This window comes from Artibeus jamaicensis, unplaced genomic scaffold, assembly GCF_021234435.1.
Source record: "Artibeus jamaicensis isolate MK-2021 breed Jamaican fruit bat unplaced genomic scaffold, CSHL_Jam_final contig_944, whole genome shotgun sequence".
In the NCBI taxonomy this organism is placed as follows: Eukaryota; Metazoa; Chordata; class Mammalia; order Chiroptera; family Phyllostomidae; genus Artibeus; species Artibeus jamaicensis.
In genome coordinates, this window is record NW_026522020.1 from 2,115,326 (window position 1) to 2,135,456 (window position 20,131).

At 44.8% G+C, this 20,131-nt stretch overlaps 1 protein-coding gene across 10 annotated transcripts in view; it reads right to left on the reverse strand.

The window, feature by feature from the left end:
• Positions 1 to 20,131, reverse strand: part of USP40 (ubiquitin specific peptidase 40) — a 73,781-nt gene that overhangs the window by 19,007 nt on the left and 34,643 nt on the right. For 7 of the 10 annotated variants that reach the window (XM_053655204.1, XM_053655203.1, XM_053655205.1 and 4 more), the window contains 8 exons: positions 18,307 to 18,391; positions 17,347 to 17,417; positions 16,207 to 16,523; positions 12,626 to 12,749; positions 11,056 to 11,113; positions 6,057 to 6,110; positions 5,205 to 5,293; positions 3,804 to 3,890 (listed from right to left, as the gene is read on the reverse strand). In XM_053655204.1, the coding sequence (XP_053511179.1) occupies positions 3,804 to 3,890; positions 5,205 to 5,293; positions 6,057 to 6,110; positions 11,056 to 11,113; positions 12,626 to 12,749; positions 16,207 to 16,523; positions 17,347 to 17,417; positions 18,307 to 18,391 (885 nt within the window). Of the gene's footprint in view, positions 1 to 3,803; positions 3,891 to 5,204; positions 5,294 to 6,056; positions 6,111 to 11,055; positions 11,114 to 12,625; positions 12,750 to 16,206; positions 16,524 to 17,346; positions 17,418 to 18,306; positions 18,392 to 18,645; positions 20,019 to 20,131 lie in introns of those variants that run through there. The other 3 variants (XM_037143869.2, XM_037143878.2, XM_037143887.2) reach the window with 3 other exon arrangements.

The following is a 20,131-nucleotide window of genomic DNA, read 5'->3' on the forward strand; positions in this document are numbered from 1 at the left end:
GCCTTGAGGAGCAAGGCGATCAATATGGTGCCATATCAAGCTTAAGTAAAACAAAGATAATTAAGCACTCCGCTTCCCGAGAGCAACAACACTCTAAAGCCTGGGGAAGAACAAATCGTGTCTGGCTCACGTGTGCTGGGGTCGGTGAGAGCCAGACGGACGGCTCTGTGCTGCGCCGCCAAGAGCAGGAAGAAAGGCAAAGGAAGTGTCCTTCACTGGGGACGCTTCAGTAAACTACCGGGAGTCTTAAAACAAAGGACAAAATAGGTTTATATGTGCTTGTCTGAAAGATCTTTCAAATGTTTCCAGTGAAACCAAGTTCCAGTGCACTTCATGCAGCATGATCCCATTATGATATTAAATTCCACTCTCCTGTGTGAACACACATGTCCACGTGGTACACGTGAGGCAAAGTCATGGAAAGGTGCACACTCCACTGAGGTGGATGCGACTGTCACTTGATGACATCAGTGATTTCTGGGGAAGGGAAGGGACAAGAACAGGATGGTGACCGAGGGAGATTTTTTAACCACTTTCTGAAGGTTAAAAAAGAATAAATCCACAATTACTTGTATGATCAACAATAAAAGACTTTAAAAGCCTTTTTATAATATGAAGGTATAACTGAAAGCTGTTGGCATGATGGCAATGAGGACACAATAGATTAACACAGGAATCTTCCTGTGAGCTAGGTGGGGCCGGCTCAGGAGGGAAAAACACTGCCTGGGATTATTCGCAGGACTTAATTCCAAGTCCTGCTGCCCACTTCCAGGGCTGCACCTGACTTCCCTCCCAGGGACCAAAGCTGCATTCAAAGAAGACCACTCCCATTACTGAAGGAGACAACCACTGAGCACCCAACTGAACTGTGTCTCAGGTGGGGCCAACAGCCAGGGCCCAGGCCTGCCTGAGGGGCGGGACAGATGCCAGGGTAGCCGGAGTAGAGGGAGTGAGACAGGCGAGCAGGGGAGGCCCCAGCTGCACAGGGCGCTGCGCAGTCATGTGGGGACCTGGGCTCTTGCCCTGCATGTGCTGAGCAAGCGCAGGAGGATCGGGAGTCCAGGAGGGACTGAGCAGACTCACACCTTCGAGGGTCCTCAATGTCTTTGTAAGGACAGACCCCAGGAGGTGCAAGGGTGGAATGAAGATCAGGCAGGAAGCTGCGGGAATAGACCAGATGAGAGACGACCAGGGTGACAGCAGAGGAGGGAACGAGGTGAATCTTGATGCTACAACCAAAAGGACTTCCTGAAAAACTGGATGTGAAGTAGAAAGAGGAGCATCAAGGACGGCTTCTGGTTCTGGCTTAAGCAAGCAAAACACCAGAGCCGCGTGGGGGAGAAGAGGAAAGTGGAGGGAAGGTCTGCCGTGAGACCAGCAGTGCCCCCAGGGGAACACGTGACTCGGGGTGATGATCGGACCACAGGAGGCAGCTGGGTATGTAAGTGTGGAGCTTGGGGGAGAGGCCCAGTCTCCGACTTGAGCACCAAGGTCAAGAGAAGAGGAGACAGCCAACCGAGGAGGGGCAGGGGGCAGGGGGGAGACGTGAAGACGGGAAGAGCTGCGGTCCCCCGGAAGCTAGTGACCATGGTGACTCAGGAGTGGCCAGCGAGCCTGCACAGCTGAGAGGTGCAGCCTGAGAACGCTCACTGCTCTCACTGAGCGCATGTTTTGGCGGTGTGGTGGGGAGGTCTACCCCCAGCGGGCCCAGAGAAATCAGAAAGATAGGCTACATGTCACTCCTTTGCAAAGTTTTGTGGTTTTCTTTCTCTGAAATTAAAACAACAACACTAAAGTTCTAAGGCAAATGGAAAACTCCAAAAATATTTGCACATGCAACAAAGGGCAAAAAAACCCCAACCTAGTAGAAAAGTGTTTTCTCATGGAAAACGTCAAACACATGCAGGGTACGGCACCGCTCAGGTCTCCGTCCCCGAATCCCAGTTCCTGCTGCGGCCGGTCCCGCGGTCGGCGCCGCAGCCCACTTCCCATCTTGTGCCCCTGATGTCCCACCATTTTACTTACTAATCCTTACAGAAGGAGAAAGACTCTTTTAAAAAACATACGACATGTTTTAAAATTAGGAATTCTTTAATAATAAATACCCAGTCAGCATTCCAATTTCGCTACTTTCTCCCCTGAACTATCACTGAAGTTCTTGTGGATTGAACTAAGGGCCAAATGAAGGCCACACCCTGTCCCTGCCCACTGGTTCTCCTGACTCCGTCCCCGGCAACAGTCTCTTGAGGAGCTTCACACTTGGGGACAGCATTGTGTGTGGGCCTGTGTCGCATTTAACACGACCTCCTCTCCCCTATACTTCTTATAAACTGGTACTCAGACCTAAGGCTTGACTGGACTCAGGTTTTTTCCCTGGAATTTTGTGGGGACAAAAAAAACATGGATGTTGTTTTAAACGTCTCTAATGCTTGGGTGTTGCTATTTTTGAGTGCCTCGCATAGCCTCCCATGAAATCATTTGGAGTTGAAAAACTGTGACAGTCCAATTCTTTGTTCATGTTCTTAGCTGGATCTTCTGTATAAAACCCTGTTATCTATTTGGTTGCCCTGAAACATAGTCTGCAAAAGGAAAACAGGATAAACACTTGGTTCTTCCTTTTGTGGTTCCCAAGCATCCACTTGGCTACCTACATGTAACCGGTGAATGCGGCAAGCTCTAGGATCACATGAACTCGCAGCTTTTATGTCTGTGTGCCCATCAACTGTCCTTATTCCTCCCACCAAGGTTCACTGTGCTTCGTCTTTAACCAGTGGGAGCCTCTTCAAGTTGCCTCTAATCTTTGCCGGCCTCCTTGCTCTCTTTATCTCACACACAGGATGCATGAGCACACACACACAATACTCACACCTGTGTATGTGACTGTGTGTGTGTGTGTGTAAAAAGCAAGAACACAAAGGAAGTATGTCAAAACATTGATACTAGAGGGATAAGGGATAATGAGGGGTTTTAATTTTTCTTTAAATCCATTTCTCCATATCCCAAATGTCTACAATCAACAGTTGTTATTGATAATAAATAAAAAATAATGATCTAACTTAAAAATTCCAGTTGGTGCACCAATTTTCAAGCTCCCAAAACTACTCCTTTAGTGACACATGGGATTCTTTAAAGAAAGAGGGAGGACCCAAAAAACATCGGAATTATCTTCTGGCAGGTGGGCCCCTTGTAGGACAGGCTTCCCCCACTAGGAGAGCATTCTAGGAACCCATCTGTATGAGTGCAGCAGCTGGCGTTGTCGTGAGAGGCTGGTTCGGCTTTACTGACTTTTTTTAAAGACTTCCAACACATTCCGTCATTGCATGACGGGTGATTTACGAGCGCACTTGCCCACACCTGACTGAGTGTTCAGCAGTTTTTGACCAGAAACCACATGACCCCCACGTCCAACCCTTCCTGTTCTCATGATCTCACCCTGAGCGACTTTTTTTTTGTTTGCCCAGATGAAAAAAAGTCTTCAAAGGGGAACGTTTTGCCCATGTGGAAGAGGTGAAACAAGGACTGGCAGAAGCACTAAAAGGTGTCAAAATCAACAAGTTCAAAAACTGTTTGGAGCAATGGAAAACATGTCTCGATAGGTGTATCACTTCAAATGGAGAGAACTTTGAAGGTGACTGAAGTTTAAAAATGTAAGAATAAAAACACAATTTCCATAAATAAATTCCCAGCTTTTTGGGCACCCCCTGTATATTAGGTAAACTCCAGCCTTAGGGTCTGAAACCCCTGCTGCTGGTTAGCACCGCCCCCTGGCAAACAGCCCAGACCCCAAAAGGAAAATGACGCACGTCTCTCACAGACACTGTCTCTTCTACAACGACCTCCATCTCAGTCCCAGGCTGAGTGCCGCTTCCCACAGCAAAGAACAGGAACAGCTAAAGTCAAGACAGAAAAAAATTTTTAAATTCTACAAATACATTGGACAATTTAATATTATATTTTTATCCTTTAAAATATTTTTTAAATTTATTTTTAGAGAAAGGAGAAGGGAGAAAGAGCAGAGAAAGATCAATGTGTGGTTGCCTCTCATGCACTCCCTGTTGGGGACCTGGCCTGCAACCCGGGCAAGTGCCCTGACTGGGAATAGAACTAGCGACCCTTTGCTTTCCAGTCCAACGCTCATTCCATTGAGCCACACCAGCCAGGGCTTAATGTTACAATTTAAACAGTAGTCTCAACTACTACCTAGAAGCACATCCTCTCTTGGAAGAGGCGTCGCCACTGGTGTCGTGCCCCGGCACGCCCCGCTCCCAGACTGGCCACCCCTCACAGTCTGCAGTCTCTACACACTGTAAGCACCGGCTACACTGTTCCTGAGTCATCTGGCTGTGACCTGATTTTCTGCCCACGGACTCCAATTCCAGAGGCCCCACGGGAGAGAGGTAGGGCTGCTCTCTGGTCAGTGTGGTTCCTGCAGCCCCGCTCCTCTTCCCACTTGGTGTCACGTGCCACATTTCCCTGCTCTCAGCCCACCATGCACCATTGGCTTGAAGCCAGGGAAGAACAACTGAAAGGAGAGCCGGCTGGGAAACTAATGCGGTGGAACCAGAACCAGGGGGTCCTGAGATGAGCCCCGTTTACCTTGAGAAGGTAACAGTAAGGACATAAACATGACTTTGGGACTGTAATAAAAGTTTACTAAGTAGTTGGGGCTTCTGGCGAAGCTTAACCAGATGGAATTTACACAGGAAATGAATACCGATAAAGACAAAGCTGCTGTGAGGCTATTATGTTCTTGCAGAGTAATTAAGTTCCCAATTAATATACTGTCTTTTATTATGTCTACATGCTGCTGGCTATTGCCAATTGCTTTATGTACCAGGAAGAAAGAAAACAACTACAACAGCAGCCAGCTACAACTGCCAGATACTGAGGACGGAGAGGTGCAGCCCAGCGCACAGAGGCAGATGGTGGGGAAGGTGCATCTCAGCGTTGCTGAGATACGGTGACGCTGGCAGCCACTCCACTTTGAAGATCCCCTTTAATCACAAAATTTTCACAGAAAAAGAACCTTGTGAGTATGCTGTGAAATAACCTTTTTTATTCAAACACAGAGAACTAAATGAATCTGTTCTTAAAGTGAAAGGTACCACTGAAGGAAAAGAAGACACTTAAGAGTCACGCGTCACCGCAGCAGGCAAGGCTTGGCTCGGGAAAGGGACTGGCCAGGGAAGGTGGCCTCGCGTTACCTGAGAGGAGGTCGGTGCTTTTCCAGGACAGAGCCCCAGTGAGCTCCCCATCTTCAGTTCTGCTTCCCTCAAAGTGTAATTGTCTGGCACTGTAAGTAATTTTGATAAAATAATGAATGTTATCAATTCCTACCTGTCTAGGCAAAAGCATACCAAATCAGTTTTCCTCTGAAAATCAAGAATGTCAGGAAAGAAAAGGCTGCATTCCATGCAAACGGACTGCATATCATCACTGTGCGTGATTCTCAATCTCCACACTCTAGAATACATAGTTCCCATTATCTGAGCAAACATGAAGACACAGAGGCAGCTGTGGATATTTTCAAGTCATGTTTATAAACATCAAAAAGCTGCTGTTTACACAGATTAAAACCTAGATATTCTGAACCCATTCATGATGGACTAGGCTGTTCCAAGTTTAAAGATGCTTTGGTGACAAGCATCAATAATTAGACTCAATCACGTCTAATGACAAGATGTGCTCCAGAGGTGAGAACAAAGATTCTGTTCCATAACAGACGCCTCAATACGACTGGCAAATAAAATGCTGACAATAAATTTAGAAAGATAAAACTGGATCACAATCATGACTAAAATGAGGGTCAGCTTGTCAGAAACACAGTGTTACACTTTAGAAAATTGAAAGGTTTGAATTTTTGGTTAAGATATTCTGTAATACAAGAGGAAGACACCTGGATGACAATAGTCCTGTAAATCAATTCTAAAAGGTAACTTCAGAATATTAGGTACTGGGAGCCAATATTTGAAAATGTAAAAAAAAAAAAAAAAAAAAAAAAGGCCAGAGGGCAGGTGTAAGAGTCAGATTTCAAGGGCTACCAAAAACAGACTAACCTGGACAAAGAAGCCTCCCGTCCCGGTCGACAGGCCTCAAACAGCTGCAGTCGGCTACAAGTGAAAAGAGGCCGGTCAGCGCAGCAAACGAAGAGACAGGAGAGACCCTCTGCCGTGCTGACCAGCAGGAAGCTGCGGTGAGCTACGATGAGCGTGCACAGGCTTCCCGCTGCACAGGAGGGCGGCCGGGAGGAAGGCCCCGCAACCTGCAAAGCGGTCTGAACAGCCACCAGAAAATGACTGTTTTTCTTGACCTTTAAAAATTTTTGTCAAAACATTTAAAACTGTCAGTTATACATGTATAGTGAAATGGGAAAAAACCCCAATAAAAGTAATATTTACACTGTAATTTAAACAACTAGCTAGTATTTTACGCTGTGAACAACTGGAAATGCTGGTGATTACTTCTTAGTAAAAAATCTACACAACAGTGTGAATGGGGCTCGCTTCCCTTGTCTCATCGTGCAGCTCACGACTGGAGTGAGCACCTTTCCGTCCCCCAGCGACTGTCACACTCAGATTTCCACGTCTGGGTCAGCTTCCAATATCCGACCTGTTGTGCCTTCCACCTCGTGGAGTCTCTCCAAGAGCTCCTGTATGGTGAAGCTTTTTGCCAGTGTCACTTCTCCTGGGAGAGCCGCCACCCTTTGTCACAACCACTGTCCTTACTTCTGTGGCTAAGCTCATGTTCTCATCAGATGTCGCGTGGGTTTACCACTGGGAGGAGAGGAGGCAATGAACGGCACGCTGCGCTGTCTGTGCGGAGAACCCATGATCAGATCCTGCTACTTCCGTAGTGGTCTGTGCGTCGGGGCTGGCACAGCCAAGCTTGTGCTTTATGTGGTTACTCACTTACATCCAGTGGGAGCTGAAATTTGGGCTGTGTTGCTGGGTAACTAATGGAATATAATAAACCATGATAACTGAAATTCATGCACATTGGAACTATATAGAGACTGCCTATATTTAAAATGGTAAGTCATTTTTATGCCCATTGTATCCTATTTTTGAGGATGCGAGGATTCCTATTTTGTGGGAAGGGTTAGTCTGAACAGAATTCTTACAAAGTAGGCTATGAAGTGGGGCAGGTGGGAGCACAGGGGCCTTCTGAGAGGACAAGAATAGCTTGGGTCTTAAGAGTTGTGACTTTGTTAGACCGTGGCAGAATCTCTGAGATTCCTGAGTTCTCTATCTTACATTATAGTCGTATGAAACTAGCATGTAATTCTAATACAAAGTTCTGGACAATTCAATCAGCTGATAAAAGAATTCTCCAATTAAAAAGAACATTTTAAATACTGTCTCCCTGCATTTCTGTTCACTTTCCTTCAGAAACCACGGTAGGTCTCCTAGGTGCCAGGTGCACAGTAATGAGCAAATAGCTATGGACTTGACACTCAGCGCCTTGGCTAAAGGGGAGGTGGGTGTTCATCACATAAACACGGGTGCTTACAGCATAAGCGTGGCGGAGAAAAGCACAGGACATCATAAGAGTAAAGAGAGATTAAGTGAGATTGTGTGGGTGGGGATGGTAGAAGTCAAATTTCTGCTGAGACCTGAGGGATGACAGAAGTCAGTGGAGGAAGGGGGGGCTGTAGTTCAAGGAGAGATGACAGCGCTACGAGCCCTGGGGGTGGAAGAGAGCCTGTGCGCTAGAAACTCACGGAAGGTGAGCCTGCAGTGTAGACGCCCAGGAGGGGACTGCAGCGGGGTGGGGGCAGGGGTGGGGGCAGCGGTTGGAGGAAGGAGGCTCGTGTGGGCTGGGCTGGGGAGGCAGCCTGCGTGCCCTGGAAAAGCAGGACTGGGCTGTGAGCAGAGGGCCCGCGGGGCCCCACTGGCACATGTTTAAGATCACCTGCCACAAGAACCATTTGGAGGGGAGACCAGTACACGGGAACACAAACTATTCATTTTAATACACCATGTACTTTTAATCAACTTTTTTGAGGTATAATTTACTTATAATAAAACATACCCATTTTAACTGTACGGTGCAGTGTTTGATATAAACACTCAGCAACCACTAACAAATCAAGATAAACTAGCAACTCCACCCTGATTCAGATTTGCCTCTGAAACTAGAGCTTAGGTATGCTGTTTAAAAATGTCAGGCAGACAGAACAGTAAGAGCGTGCTCTGTTGTGTTTAGCTTCTTTTGCTTGGCATAAAGTCTCAGAGTCACGGTTTTGCAGGTGGTGGTAGTTCACTGCTGTCAATGATCAGTGGTGTCTCACTGGATGGACGCACTACAATTTGGTCACTCATTCACCTACTCGTGGACATTCGGATCGCTTCCAGTTTTTACACAAGCAGTGTACAGTATGTGCAAGGATGTATGTTTTAATTTTCCTTGGGTAGGTGTCTAGGAGAAGTGGTGAGTAGAAACAGGCCGACCCCCCAGTGACCACCGTTTCCACTGCCCGCGGCGCGTCCTCGCTGCCCTCTGTGAGCCAGCGGCCAAACTGTTAGCCGTGCTGTGGAGTGCGCAGCAGGCGTCATTATGGGTTGAGTTTGGTGGCTAATGACAACTGACCATCCTTCCCTACACATGGGTCACTTACAGGTTGGTCTTCTTTTTATATAACTTGATACAAATCTATTGCCAATTATGTCATAATTTTTTCCTCTCAGTTTGTGGCTTGCCTTTTCAAATGCCTTTTGAAGAACAAATGTTTTAAATTTTGAGGTAGTCCAATTTATTAGTTTTTTCTTTCATGCTTTATACTTTTTGAGTGTTGTCTAAAAAAATCTTTTCCTGCTCTGGCTGGTGTGGTTCAGTGAACTGGGTGCTGGCCTGCAAACCAGAGGGTCACTGGTTTGATTACCACCAGTCAGGCACATGCCTGGGATGCAGGCCAGGTACCGAGTGGGGGTGTGTAAGAGACAACCACATATTGAGGTTTCTCTCCCTGCCTTCTCCCTCCCTTCTCCTCTGTCTAAAAAAACAATAAAATCTTAAAAAATATATTTTCCTTATGATAAAAGTAACAGATTTTTTTCATGTTTTCTCCTAGAAATTTTAGTTTTAGGCTTTAACATTTAGAACTATGATCCATTTTAAATCAGTTTTTTACATGGTGTAAGGCAAAGCTGGAGATTCATTTTTGCACCTATGGGCATCTAATTGGTCCAGCACTTATGCTGAAAATATACTCTTTCATAGAAGAAATACCTTGGTGCTTTTGTTGAAAGTAAACTGATTAAATATGTGTGCATGTATTTTTGGATTCTTAACCTAGTTCTGCTGTACAGAATTTCAGGCTTCAAAAATGAGCTGTGATCTCTGCTGCACACTCTTCTCACTAGAGCCCTCTTAAAAACCATCCTCCGCTCACTGGCCGGACAGAAGCAGGCTGCAGGCTGTGCCTGCTGACGCTGCCGTGTGTCCACTCCGATGCCTGTCCTGACCATGACAGCTTTGGAGCAAGTCTTGAAATCAGACAGCGCTCCTCTCCCAGCTTTATTTTTCTTCCCCAAACTGGGCTGGATGCTTAGGTCCTTTGGATTTGCATACAAAGAACCAGCCTGTCAGTTTCTCTCTCACTTACACACACACACACACACACACATACACACCTGCTAGGGTTTTGAGTGAGACTGCAATGATCTACAAATTAATTTGGAGAGAATCAGCCTCTTAACAACACTGTGTCTTCTGACCCAAGAATATGGTACATTGCTTGCTCCCTTTATTCAGGTCTTTTAAGTTTGCACAGCCATGTTCTCTAGTTTTCAGGGCATACATTTTGTTAAATTTATCCCCGAGTATTTCATGATACCTTATTCTGAATGTTTTCTTAATTTCTAGTAGATAAACATACAATGGGTTTTTGTGTATTGATTTGAGTTCTGTTAAACTCATTTATGTTTCCAGTGGCTTTTTAATAGACTCCTTAGGATATACAGACAGACCATAAGCATGTCAGCAGTGCTCACCATCACTGCATGAGGAAAATGCATCAACACACCATAATACCAGTTCCCCCTCACTAGAATGGCCACAGTAAAAAATACAATTACAGCTCCTGCCAAGAATGGGGTGAAACTGTAACCCTGACATAGTTAGTTCAGCTGCCTTGGAAAGTAGCAGGGCAGTTTCCTATAAAGCTAAGCATAAATGTGCTATTTGACCCAGCAGTTCCAATCCTGTGTATCTACCCAAGAGAACAAAACACATGTCCACACAAAGACAATGTTTACAGCACACTATTCATAAAAGTCAAAAAGTGAAAGACTCAATCAACTGGTGAATGAATAAATGAAATGTGATACATTTATACAGTGGAAGACTAGTCAGCATAATAGAAAAGAAGAAATTACTGATAACATGCTATCATGGACGAACCCCCAAATGAAATGCTAAGTGAAAGAAGCCAGACACAAAAGACAACATAGTACATGGTTCCATATACATGAAATTCCCAGAAAAGCAAATCCAGGCAGAAAGTAGAGGAGAGGTCACTGGGGGCTCAGAATGCAAATATGAATGACAGACCATTTTGGAGTGATAGAAATGTTCTAAAACTCAATTACAGTGATGGCTGTACAATTCTTTAACTAATAATCACTGAACTATACCTTCAGATGGGTATTCGATGGTGTGTAAATTATACCTCAAATGATTATTAAAGGAAACCCAGTGCTGAGTGAGCAGCGCATCTGCAGAATGCTCTATGCCGTGTGACAGTCTATGTGAATGTGAACTACAACGTGTGCATAAACACTTAAAAGGAAGCATGATGAATACACCACCACATGCAGACGCAGACCAGACACCCCCCCAACCAGACACACTGGCTGCGTCTGGCGGGGGGGGCGGGGGGGGACTTTGCAATATTTCACACAAAAACAAGCGCGTGGTAAAACGTTAACGTCTGTCCATTTTGGGTGGTAGGTCATGAGTTTTCCCTAAATTACTTTTTGTACTGTCCCGTAATTTTTCAATTAAAAATCAAAACTGAATTGAACCAAAAAGCCAAAAGCAAACATAAATGATTACCTAGTTCCTTCATTAATTTTAATTCCTTTATGGCTTTAATTCGAATATCAAACACCACCTAAAATAGAGAAATAAACTAATGACTGTGTATAAGTTGAAACAATGGGAGGAGAAGAAAATGGAGATCGCCAGCGTGCACACGTGCAGACTGAGCTATTAATTACCTAACAGCTGGTACTTTTGCCTACTTGAAAACAGTTTTTTCATCACTGAAATTCATTTTCTCTCTTCTACAAAGTCAAAATCAAAACCTAGACCTTAATAGTTAAGTTTTTACCAAAATGATGTTAACTGGGACAGAAAGGACTCCTACAGAAAACCAAAGAAACAATTCTAGGTAGAAAAAACAAAAATTGGCTACTGCTAACCTTTTTGATGAGAGAAAACAAAAGAAATTTCAGGTAATCATATTTTTCTATGCTAAAAATAATGAATTCAGTGCCAAAATGTACAATACTGGTTCAAGGGTACTATTTTAAATGGCTGTTTCAATTACTTTATTTTAAAACTGTTTTTCTTTTGTTTAGGCTAATTGCCTCTAGGGCATAAAACTGCAGAAGTTTAGGGCAGAAGTGAAGTCAGAGACCCACTCCGCCCTCCCCCGGGGCCCATGCCGTGCTAAGAAGGGTGAGGGACCTCACCCAAGCCCCATCGCAAGGTAGGGGGTCTCCTGAGCATTAGCACAACGGTCTCACACCCTCCCCCTTACTCTACCAGCAAATATGAATGCGCCTTAAGAAATTACAATACTTCCTTCGGCTTTGTCCATGTGTCCTTTATACACGTTCCTGACAACCCTTCCCCTGTACCCCATAGGATGGAAGGTAGGAAGAGGGGATGGCTGGGGTAGGACAGAGTGGTGGCGGGGGAAAATGGCGACAACTGCACTTGAACAACAATAAAACAAATAAATAAATAACAAATAAAAAAGATATTACAATATTCATAGAGAAGAAATCATTCTAATGTTTCTTTTAATGTTATAGAAGAAACTTACTGAATTGAGACTACATAACATAAAAGGATGTTCTCTAAAATAATGCCTCGGGAAACCAGCATCACAGTTTTCAAAGGGAGGACTGAAGGAAAGTACCCCTTTTCAAGAGAAGCTGGCTTTATATACAGCGCAGGGCATAATGTAGAACAACTTCAGTTAAACTTAAAAAACAAAACCAACACAATACAAAACCAAAACATAAATACCTTGTTTAGAAAACACCAAAAAAACCCAAGAAAATAGTATTTTATATTGGTGTATTTTGATAAGTATAAATATATACTTGTACTTTGAGATAGCATTATGTATTTGACAATGAAGCTAGAGGATTTCATGTACTAACTGAACAGCTAACTCCTGCTTTCTCTTCTCGGGTTTGGAGGGGAGACAGGAACATTGTCTTGAGACATGTTAAGGACACGTTGAGATAGGTAAATATGCAATAATCAAATACTAAAAATAAAGAGTTTTTCTCTTAAGATTTAGAAGTCTACTGAGACTTCCCTGAGTATTGGCTTCTAAGTACAATTCTGTTAAACACTGTCAACTAAACTTCAATTATTATCTACTCACTGTGTTCATAGTTGCTGATATTGTAATTTGCTCCTCTTCTGATCCTAATTGACATAAATTTTTGACTTGGACCCAGTCGACCTCATTTACACTAGTGATCCACTTCCTTTGTTTGGCCAACAAACTGTTAGGTAAAAAAAATGTGTCTTGTAAAAGGCAGAAAACTGTACTCGAACAACAATTAAAATAAAAATTTTAGAAAATGTGTCTTTATACAGCACTTTTATGAATCAGGAAAGATCAGAAAAGCAGTATTTTTCCTGAGGCACCACTTCTAAAATTCTGCATTTGCCCCTTATTGTGACGAATGAAAGGTGACCAACTTCTGCTGAGCTAGTGTAGGGCAGTACTCCACGGAATCCATATATTCATGACCCAAACATTCTTTGACTTAGAGAAATAATTTGCTGCCACACTTCAGAGAGAACTGTTACAAGGGAACAACCAGGCGCTGATCTGCCTGCGGACCGCAATCACAGGGGCTGGGTGCAAGCAGCCATGCCCAGAGCCACCACAGGGTCACCAATTCCACAGCAGGACAGCCACATCCAAACTGACATGGCACCAACGTGCCACAGCTGAGGGGTATCATGCACATCACACACTGTGCGTCTGTACTTTATCACAGAGGGCTAGTGCACGTGCAGATGGCAGTTGAGGGTCTGGCTCAAGGCAGCTTTCCTTCCCTAGGGGCAGTGATAGACGACTTTCTATTCACGCAGAGGCACTGAATGGACCAGCAGAAGTCCTCTTTGGGAGAGAGTATTGGAGCCCTGAAACACAGTTCTACCCTCTATTTCAGTTGTTCCTACCTGGGACCCCAATGAAGTTCGCAACCCTAGACACAGCAAAGCTTTAAGCATAAAGATGCTCTCTGAAGACAGCCTTAAAGTGGTAAAAAGCTGGATGATAGACCAGCAACTTACTCCATACACCAGAGTAAAGTCGAAATGGATAAAAGATTTAAATGTAAGTCGTGACACCATAAAAGTCCTAGAGTAAAACATAGGCAGGAAAATTTCAGATAGCCCATGTAGCAATAATTTTTGCCAATATATCTCCTAGAGCAAGGGATATAAAGGAAAAAAACAAACAAATGGGACTATACCAAACTAAAAAGCTTCTGCATGGCTAAAAAAACCATCATCAGAATGAAAAGGGAGCCGACTGTATGGGAGACCATATTTGCCAATGACACATCAGACAAGGGTTTGATTTGCAAAATATACAAAGAATTCATACAACTCAATACCAGGAAGACAATCCAATTAAAAAATGGGCATAGGATCTGAATAGACACTTCTCCAAAGAGGACATATGGGTGGCCCACAGACATATGAAAGGATGCTCAGCATCACTAACCATCAGAAAGATGCAAATTAAAACCACAATGAGATGCCACTTCACACCTGTCAGAATGGCCATCGCTAACAAATGGACAAAAAAGAGCTGGCAAGGATGTGGAGAAAAGGGACCCTAGTGCACCATTTGTAGGAATGCAGACTGGTACAGCCACTGCGGAAAACGGTACGGAATTTCCTTAACTGAAAATGGAACTGCTGCCCTGGCTGGTGTAGCTCAGTGGATTGAATGCGGGCCTGCGAATCAGTCGATCACGGTTCGATTCCCAGTCAGGGAACATGCCTGGGTTGCAGGCCAGTTCCCAGCAGGGCCCAGTTCCCAGCAGGGGATGCACCAGAAGCAACCATACATTGATATTTCTCTCCTTCTCTCCTTCCCTTCCCTTCTAAAGATAAATAAATAAAAAATTAAAAAACAAAACAAAACAAAAACTGTGGTACATCTACACAATGGAATACCACCCAGCAGAAGGAAAGAAGGAGCTCCTACCTTATGTGACAGCATGGATGAAACTACAGAATATTATACTAAGTGAAATGAGCCAATTGGTAAAAGACATATACCATAAGATCTCACCTATCAGAAGAATCTAATGAACAAAATAAACTAACGAGCAAAACAAAACCACAGGTGTGGAAACATGGAACAGACTGACAGTGACCAGAGGGGAGGGGAGAGAGAAGGGGGAGGGCCTAACAAAGAACATGTATGAATGACCCACCGGCATGGACAGCAATGTGGGAACTGACCGTGGGAGTGGGGGGGTAGGCTGGGCGAAGGAAGGCAAAGGGGGAAAACCGGGACCACTGTAATGGAATAACAATAAAAAAGATTTGATAATTAAAAAAGAAAAGCTGGATAAGATGGAAGATGACAACGATGATGATGGTGCTAAACTATTCAGCACCATGTACACTTAAGTCTTTCAACCCTCGCACTCTGTGAAGCAGGTCCTCATTATTATCCCTTTGGCAGGAGCAGCTGGGCAGAGAGAGGGGAAGCCCATGCTCCCACTCTTAGGAAGCGAGAGAGCTGGAGACAAACCCAGGCAGCTGGCGCCAGAGCCCCTGCCCTCGGCCGGCACGTGCACTGCCTCCCACCGAGCACGGTCGGCTGAGCTGTAACGTCACCACTGGTGAGTAAGCAGCCATAAAACGAGGTTCATGAAGAGCCTACAAACGTGGGAAAAGCTGCATGTAGCTAACTGCGAAACAGGCATGTGTTCAAAAAGAGAACGCCTTCCAACGAAGACCTGGGACCAGAGAGCAGACAGACAGGAGCACTAGCAGGGACTGGCACTACCAGGGAGGCACAGCGACGCTGTTCTCAGTCTCCTGTCTTCACTCCGCATGTCCCAAGTCCTAACTGCATGCGTGTTACTTTTAAAAAGAAACACACTGCACTTTTAAACTAAATACACATGGTGGGGAAATAAATGTCTGGAAAACACCTGTCTGAAGGAGTAACAGTGACAACTGTGATACAAAACGAACACGGTTCACAGATGCTCTGCCCCTGTGCGCCATGGCCACTGTGAATAATGACACGGGGACTCTGCAATCTAGGGGCGTTCACAGCACTGAGAAGGCAGGGCTCTTGTCCGTAACCTAAAGTCTCCAACACACGGACATTTGGGGGAGTGACACAGTGCGTGACGCACTGACCGCAGAAACCGACACCGCACTGTCGAGACCAGATAACAAACCGAAGACAGGAGGCGTTTCTGGGCTCCAACGTGACTTCAGGGAACGTGCTGCCGCCCTGTGTGGGCAGCTGGGAGAATCTCAGGAGCCCACCTAAAAAGGGCCGTGAGGAAAGCGGATTTGCCTGTGGGATTCTTGTGACACAACAGTCAGATAAACTTGGCTGTGACCTTAGTGCCCCCTTCATAAAAAATGTGAGGACATTTCTCTGTGAGAACGGGTCGTCAGTATGCTGGTGAGCGCTAATCAGAATTCCTCACACAGGCTTCTGCTTATCGTCGACTAATCTAGACTGTATCTCATCTACCCCTGCCTGTCACATTTACAAAAAAAATCCTATTACAGCATCATTTCTCTCCAACTTGCCTAAGCTAGAACATTCTTCCTTACAATATACAGGACACAATGTCTAGAATAAAAAGAAACATTTAACTCTCATTAAAATAAAGGTTTAGAGTTCTAAGAGATACTACGCTAATTTAAGTAACTTAAAAATTTCTCTTTTAAGTGAGTTACCTATTTTTCTCATCACTGGAATCCTGGATCAAAATTGAACTTCCGTTTCCCAGACCCTGTTCTCGGAATGTCTTCGCCAGGTCCTCCTTGGGAATGGCCGTCCAGCGCTCCTCGCCTGCAGACTCAGGCTTGTGGATGAAGGCCACGCCGACTGGAACTGCTAAGGCTGGGAAGACACTGCCTACTTCTGCATTAGCTGGAAAGACGTGCGGAGACTCCGTCACCCGAGGACACCCTTCGCTGCTTGTTGCTAGGTGCACAACATTTAAAAGCAGAGGTTCACAGTCACTACCAGTTGGAATCTGGATTCCACCAACCTACAAAAATATTGAGATAATCATTAGTACAGTTTACATTTGCCAAAATAAAGTCAACGTAATAATGTAGTAAAAGATAACTCCTGTAGAGTAGTTCTCACTTTTCGCTTTTTAAATATATTTTATTGATTATACTATCGCAGCTGTCGGACTTCCACACCGCTTGCCTTTCTGGTGATTCTGGGTGGCAACTGTTTGTACTCTGGGTGTCATTTTCCCTGTGGCTGTGTGAGGAGGCAGGCCATGTTTGCCCACACCTCCAGGCAACTGTCACCTCCTTGACCAGATGTCTCATTTTTTTTCTTTTCAAGTGAAACAAACTTTTTGCAATGTCAATTTTAAGTATCAGGAAAAGAACTTCAGACTTTTCTTTTGAAACTTCCTTAGCCACGTTTTTTAGAAGTCTGGAGCAGGGACGGATACCCCGGGAAGTACAGAAGATGGACCTGGGACAGCGCACTGTCCCTCGCCCCTTTCCGACTCAGGACATGCACTCTCCTCCCGTGACCCCCCACCCCTCACCCTGCACAGCTCCGAGTGCCCACAGGGAGCCCGCACAGACCCCGGCCGGGGCGGCGCGCTCTCTCAGCAGGGCCATCACACCGGTCGCCTCGTCTCCATATCCAGCTTCTGACACACCGCCCGGCACGGTGCAGGTGTTCAATAAATGTCTTGCTCACACATAAGTACTTCTGACTGTGCCTAAAATTTATTGAATATTTCCATAGCTTTCTGATATCCTTCACATATGCTGAATAACATTTCATTATCACGACTTACAAAATCCAAAACTATCATGGATATTTCCTCACTACTTTTTTACCTCCACTCCACCCCACACAAGGATGTCTTCCTCGTCAGTGACGTCCAGTTCGCACAGTGTCAGGCCATCTCCTGGGAAGAAGAGAGCAGGTCGTCAGTGAGACCGCTCACCAGGATGTCATAAACCCAACTGAAGAAAGGGCCAGGACACTTAAATACTTTTTTGAAAAAGCATCCCCATTAAGAAAAATTAAGGACAAGGCAGTAATTATGCATATTATACTGATATTATTTTAATCTTCATTCCTTCCATCACACATCTTAGTTTTTTTCTTTAATTTTTGTAAGCATTTCCCCATGCTGCTACACAAGCTTTGCGAGCAGGATAACAGGAAAACAGTCTACTCCCAAGGCCAACTGCACTTGACACTGACCAGGAGTAAGGCTTGGGCACCAAATGGTCTCAGACTCACCACGAATGAGCTGTTGTGTAACAATCAGATGGATAACTTACATAAAACACTCCTCTCAGTAACTGGCGCAGTGAAGTCCAACATAGGCATTACCACTGCAACTGCCATTCTTACTGTCTTGCTGATATTTAGGGCAGTAAATACCTTTAACCTCTCGAAGTACATTTGTTTAGCTACAGGAGTGCATTTGTTTGTGAAGCTAAGAGTTGGGTAAAAAAATCAAATTATGTAAGTAATTTGTGGTCTCAAATATATAAGTAGTCTCAAATGATTTTGCTCAAAAATTTGTGGCAATATAAAACAAATTTCAAAGCCTTTCAGAAAATTAATTTGGTAGACAGGCTGAATTAATTTGAGAAAATATGTACCATTTCCATGTTAGCAAAATTTCCCATGTTACATAAATTGACACCTTATCAATTGGGTAAGTTACATAGTTAAGAAAGTAGTGGGTACGGGAAAGACTGGCCAGGAGTAGAAAGTCCCGGACGAGCCCCATGAAAATACAAGTATGTAAAAGGAGGTGCTGGTCCTAACGTTCGCCTCACCGTCAAGTGTCCGGCAGACGTGAAGGCCCGCTGGCAGGAGCTTCGCCACACTCAGAACCATGTCTCCTTCCCAAGATCCTAACAGCTACAGAGTGTTTACAGAAGAAAAGAGAACAAGGAAGAACAATACATATATCACACTTCCCAGTTAAATAAGACAAGCAGCGTCCAACTTACATATGTGGAGGGCACAGAGCGCAAACGAACGAATGTTCCCACCCCAACCTGACGACTGGAGGAAAGACGGCCCATCTCCTCCACCAGTGACGGGAGAACCTCGGCACAGACCAAGAGCACTACGCCCATCTCCCCAATTCTACGTGATTCACGGGAACGCACTTTCATCAGAGGCTCACTGCTCAGCATGCCAGCCCAGAAGCTGTCTGGAAGGGCAAAGGCGACTTGTTTAGTCAGTGCTTTTCAGGATGAAGCAGCACGAAGCCACCACACACTCACATCCAGTTCGTTACCTGAAAGGAAAGTTTCCCACTGACAAAGTGTGACAGGTTGCGTGGGGCTTGTGTTGGGTTTCCAGATCCTAGACTCTGGAGACCGTGGAAACCTCGCCAAAATACGGTCCCCATAAAGATGAGCCCTACTCAGGCTCTCCCCCACAACACACGAGGCGGTCCTCGTACGAAGAAGCCTCATGTTTACAAGGGGCTGGTCGGCCGTGTCAGCCCCCCAGCGTCTTGTCAGCGGCTCACTTCTAAGGTGAGAGATGTGCACGTCCACGTCTTTTCCATTTGTCACCCAATGTCACCTCAGACAGGGTCAGACCCCCATCTCCGCCTGTATCAACACTGCCGGGTCCGGCTCATAAATGAACCTTCAGTGTAGACGTTCAGAAATATTAGACCGATTTAGAAATCCTGATGCTGATCCAACATTTAAATATTATTCAAATCAACTGAAGTTGAAAATTCACTTGTTTCTGGAAAAAAAACAAACCCCAAACCAACCACCTTATATTTTGTATTTCTCTTTTCCTTGATCAGGAAGCAGTGTGGGGTACAGACATATGGTTAAAAGGAAAGGAAGAGTATGGAGGCTCCCAAGAATGGATTAAATCACAACTTCTTCATCTTTAAGAGGAGTTCGTTAGTGTGTCCCCGTGAGGTTCCGGGACCAAAAGATGCAATTAATATGAAAGCAGTGAATGGAAGTAAAATAAAGAGCACCACTGTTGTTACTGTCATTAACACAACTGGATAAATTATTTGGAAACAATGACTGCAACGACATTTGCTTTCACTATAACCAGTGTGTCTTCCTGCATTTGGTGATCTTATTGATGCACGCTACTGTGTACTGAAAGGTAGAGAAGTCAGCTGCTTATTTGTTTAGTAGTTCTTGGTTTTAAACAACATGCTTATCTTGATCTCTTTTCTTTTTAGATCCTATTTATTTATCTCTAGAGGGGAAGGGAAGGAGAGAGGGAGAGAAACATCAGTGTATGGTTGCCTCTTGTGCGTCCCCTGCTGGGAACTGGCCTGCAACCCAGGCATGTGCCCTGACTGGGAATTGAACCTCGACCCTTTGATTCGCAGGCCTGTGCTCAATCCACTGAACTACACCAGCCAGGGCTCTTTATCTCTTCATTTCTTCTAAAAACAAGTCTCTTACATTTATTTTTCCAAAAAGAGAAAACTTTGTATTCTCTCTCTCCCCCAAATAAAATATACCAGCTTTGATTCTGCCTGCAGGCCTGCCTCTTGCCTGTGCAGAGAAGCCTCCAGACTTCCCAGCGAGGGGCAAACATCTGGGCCACCCCTCTCTGAAACTGGCAGCTGTGGGGTTTGCCTAAGAAGCTTTGAAACATGAG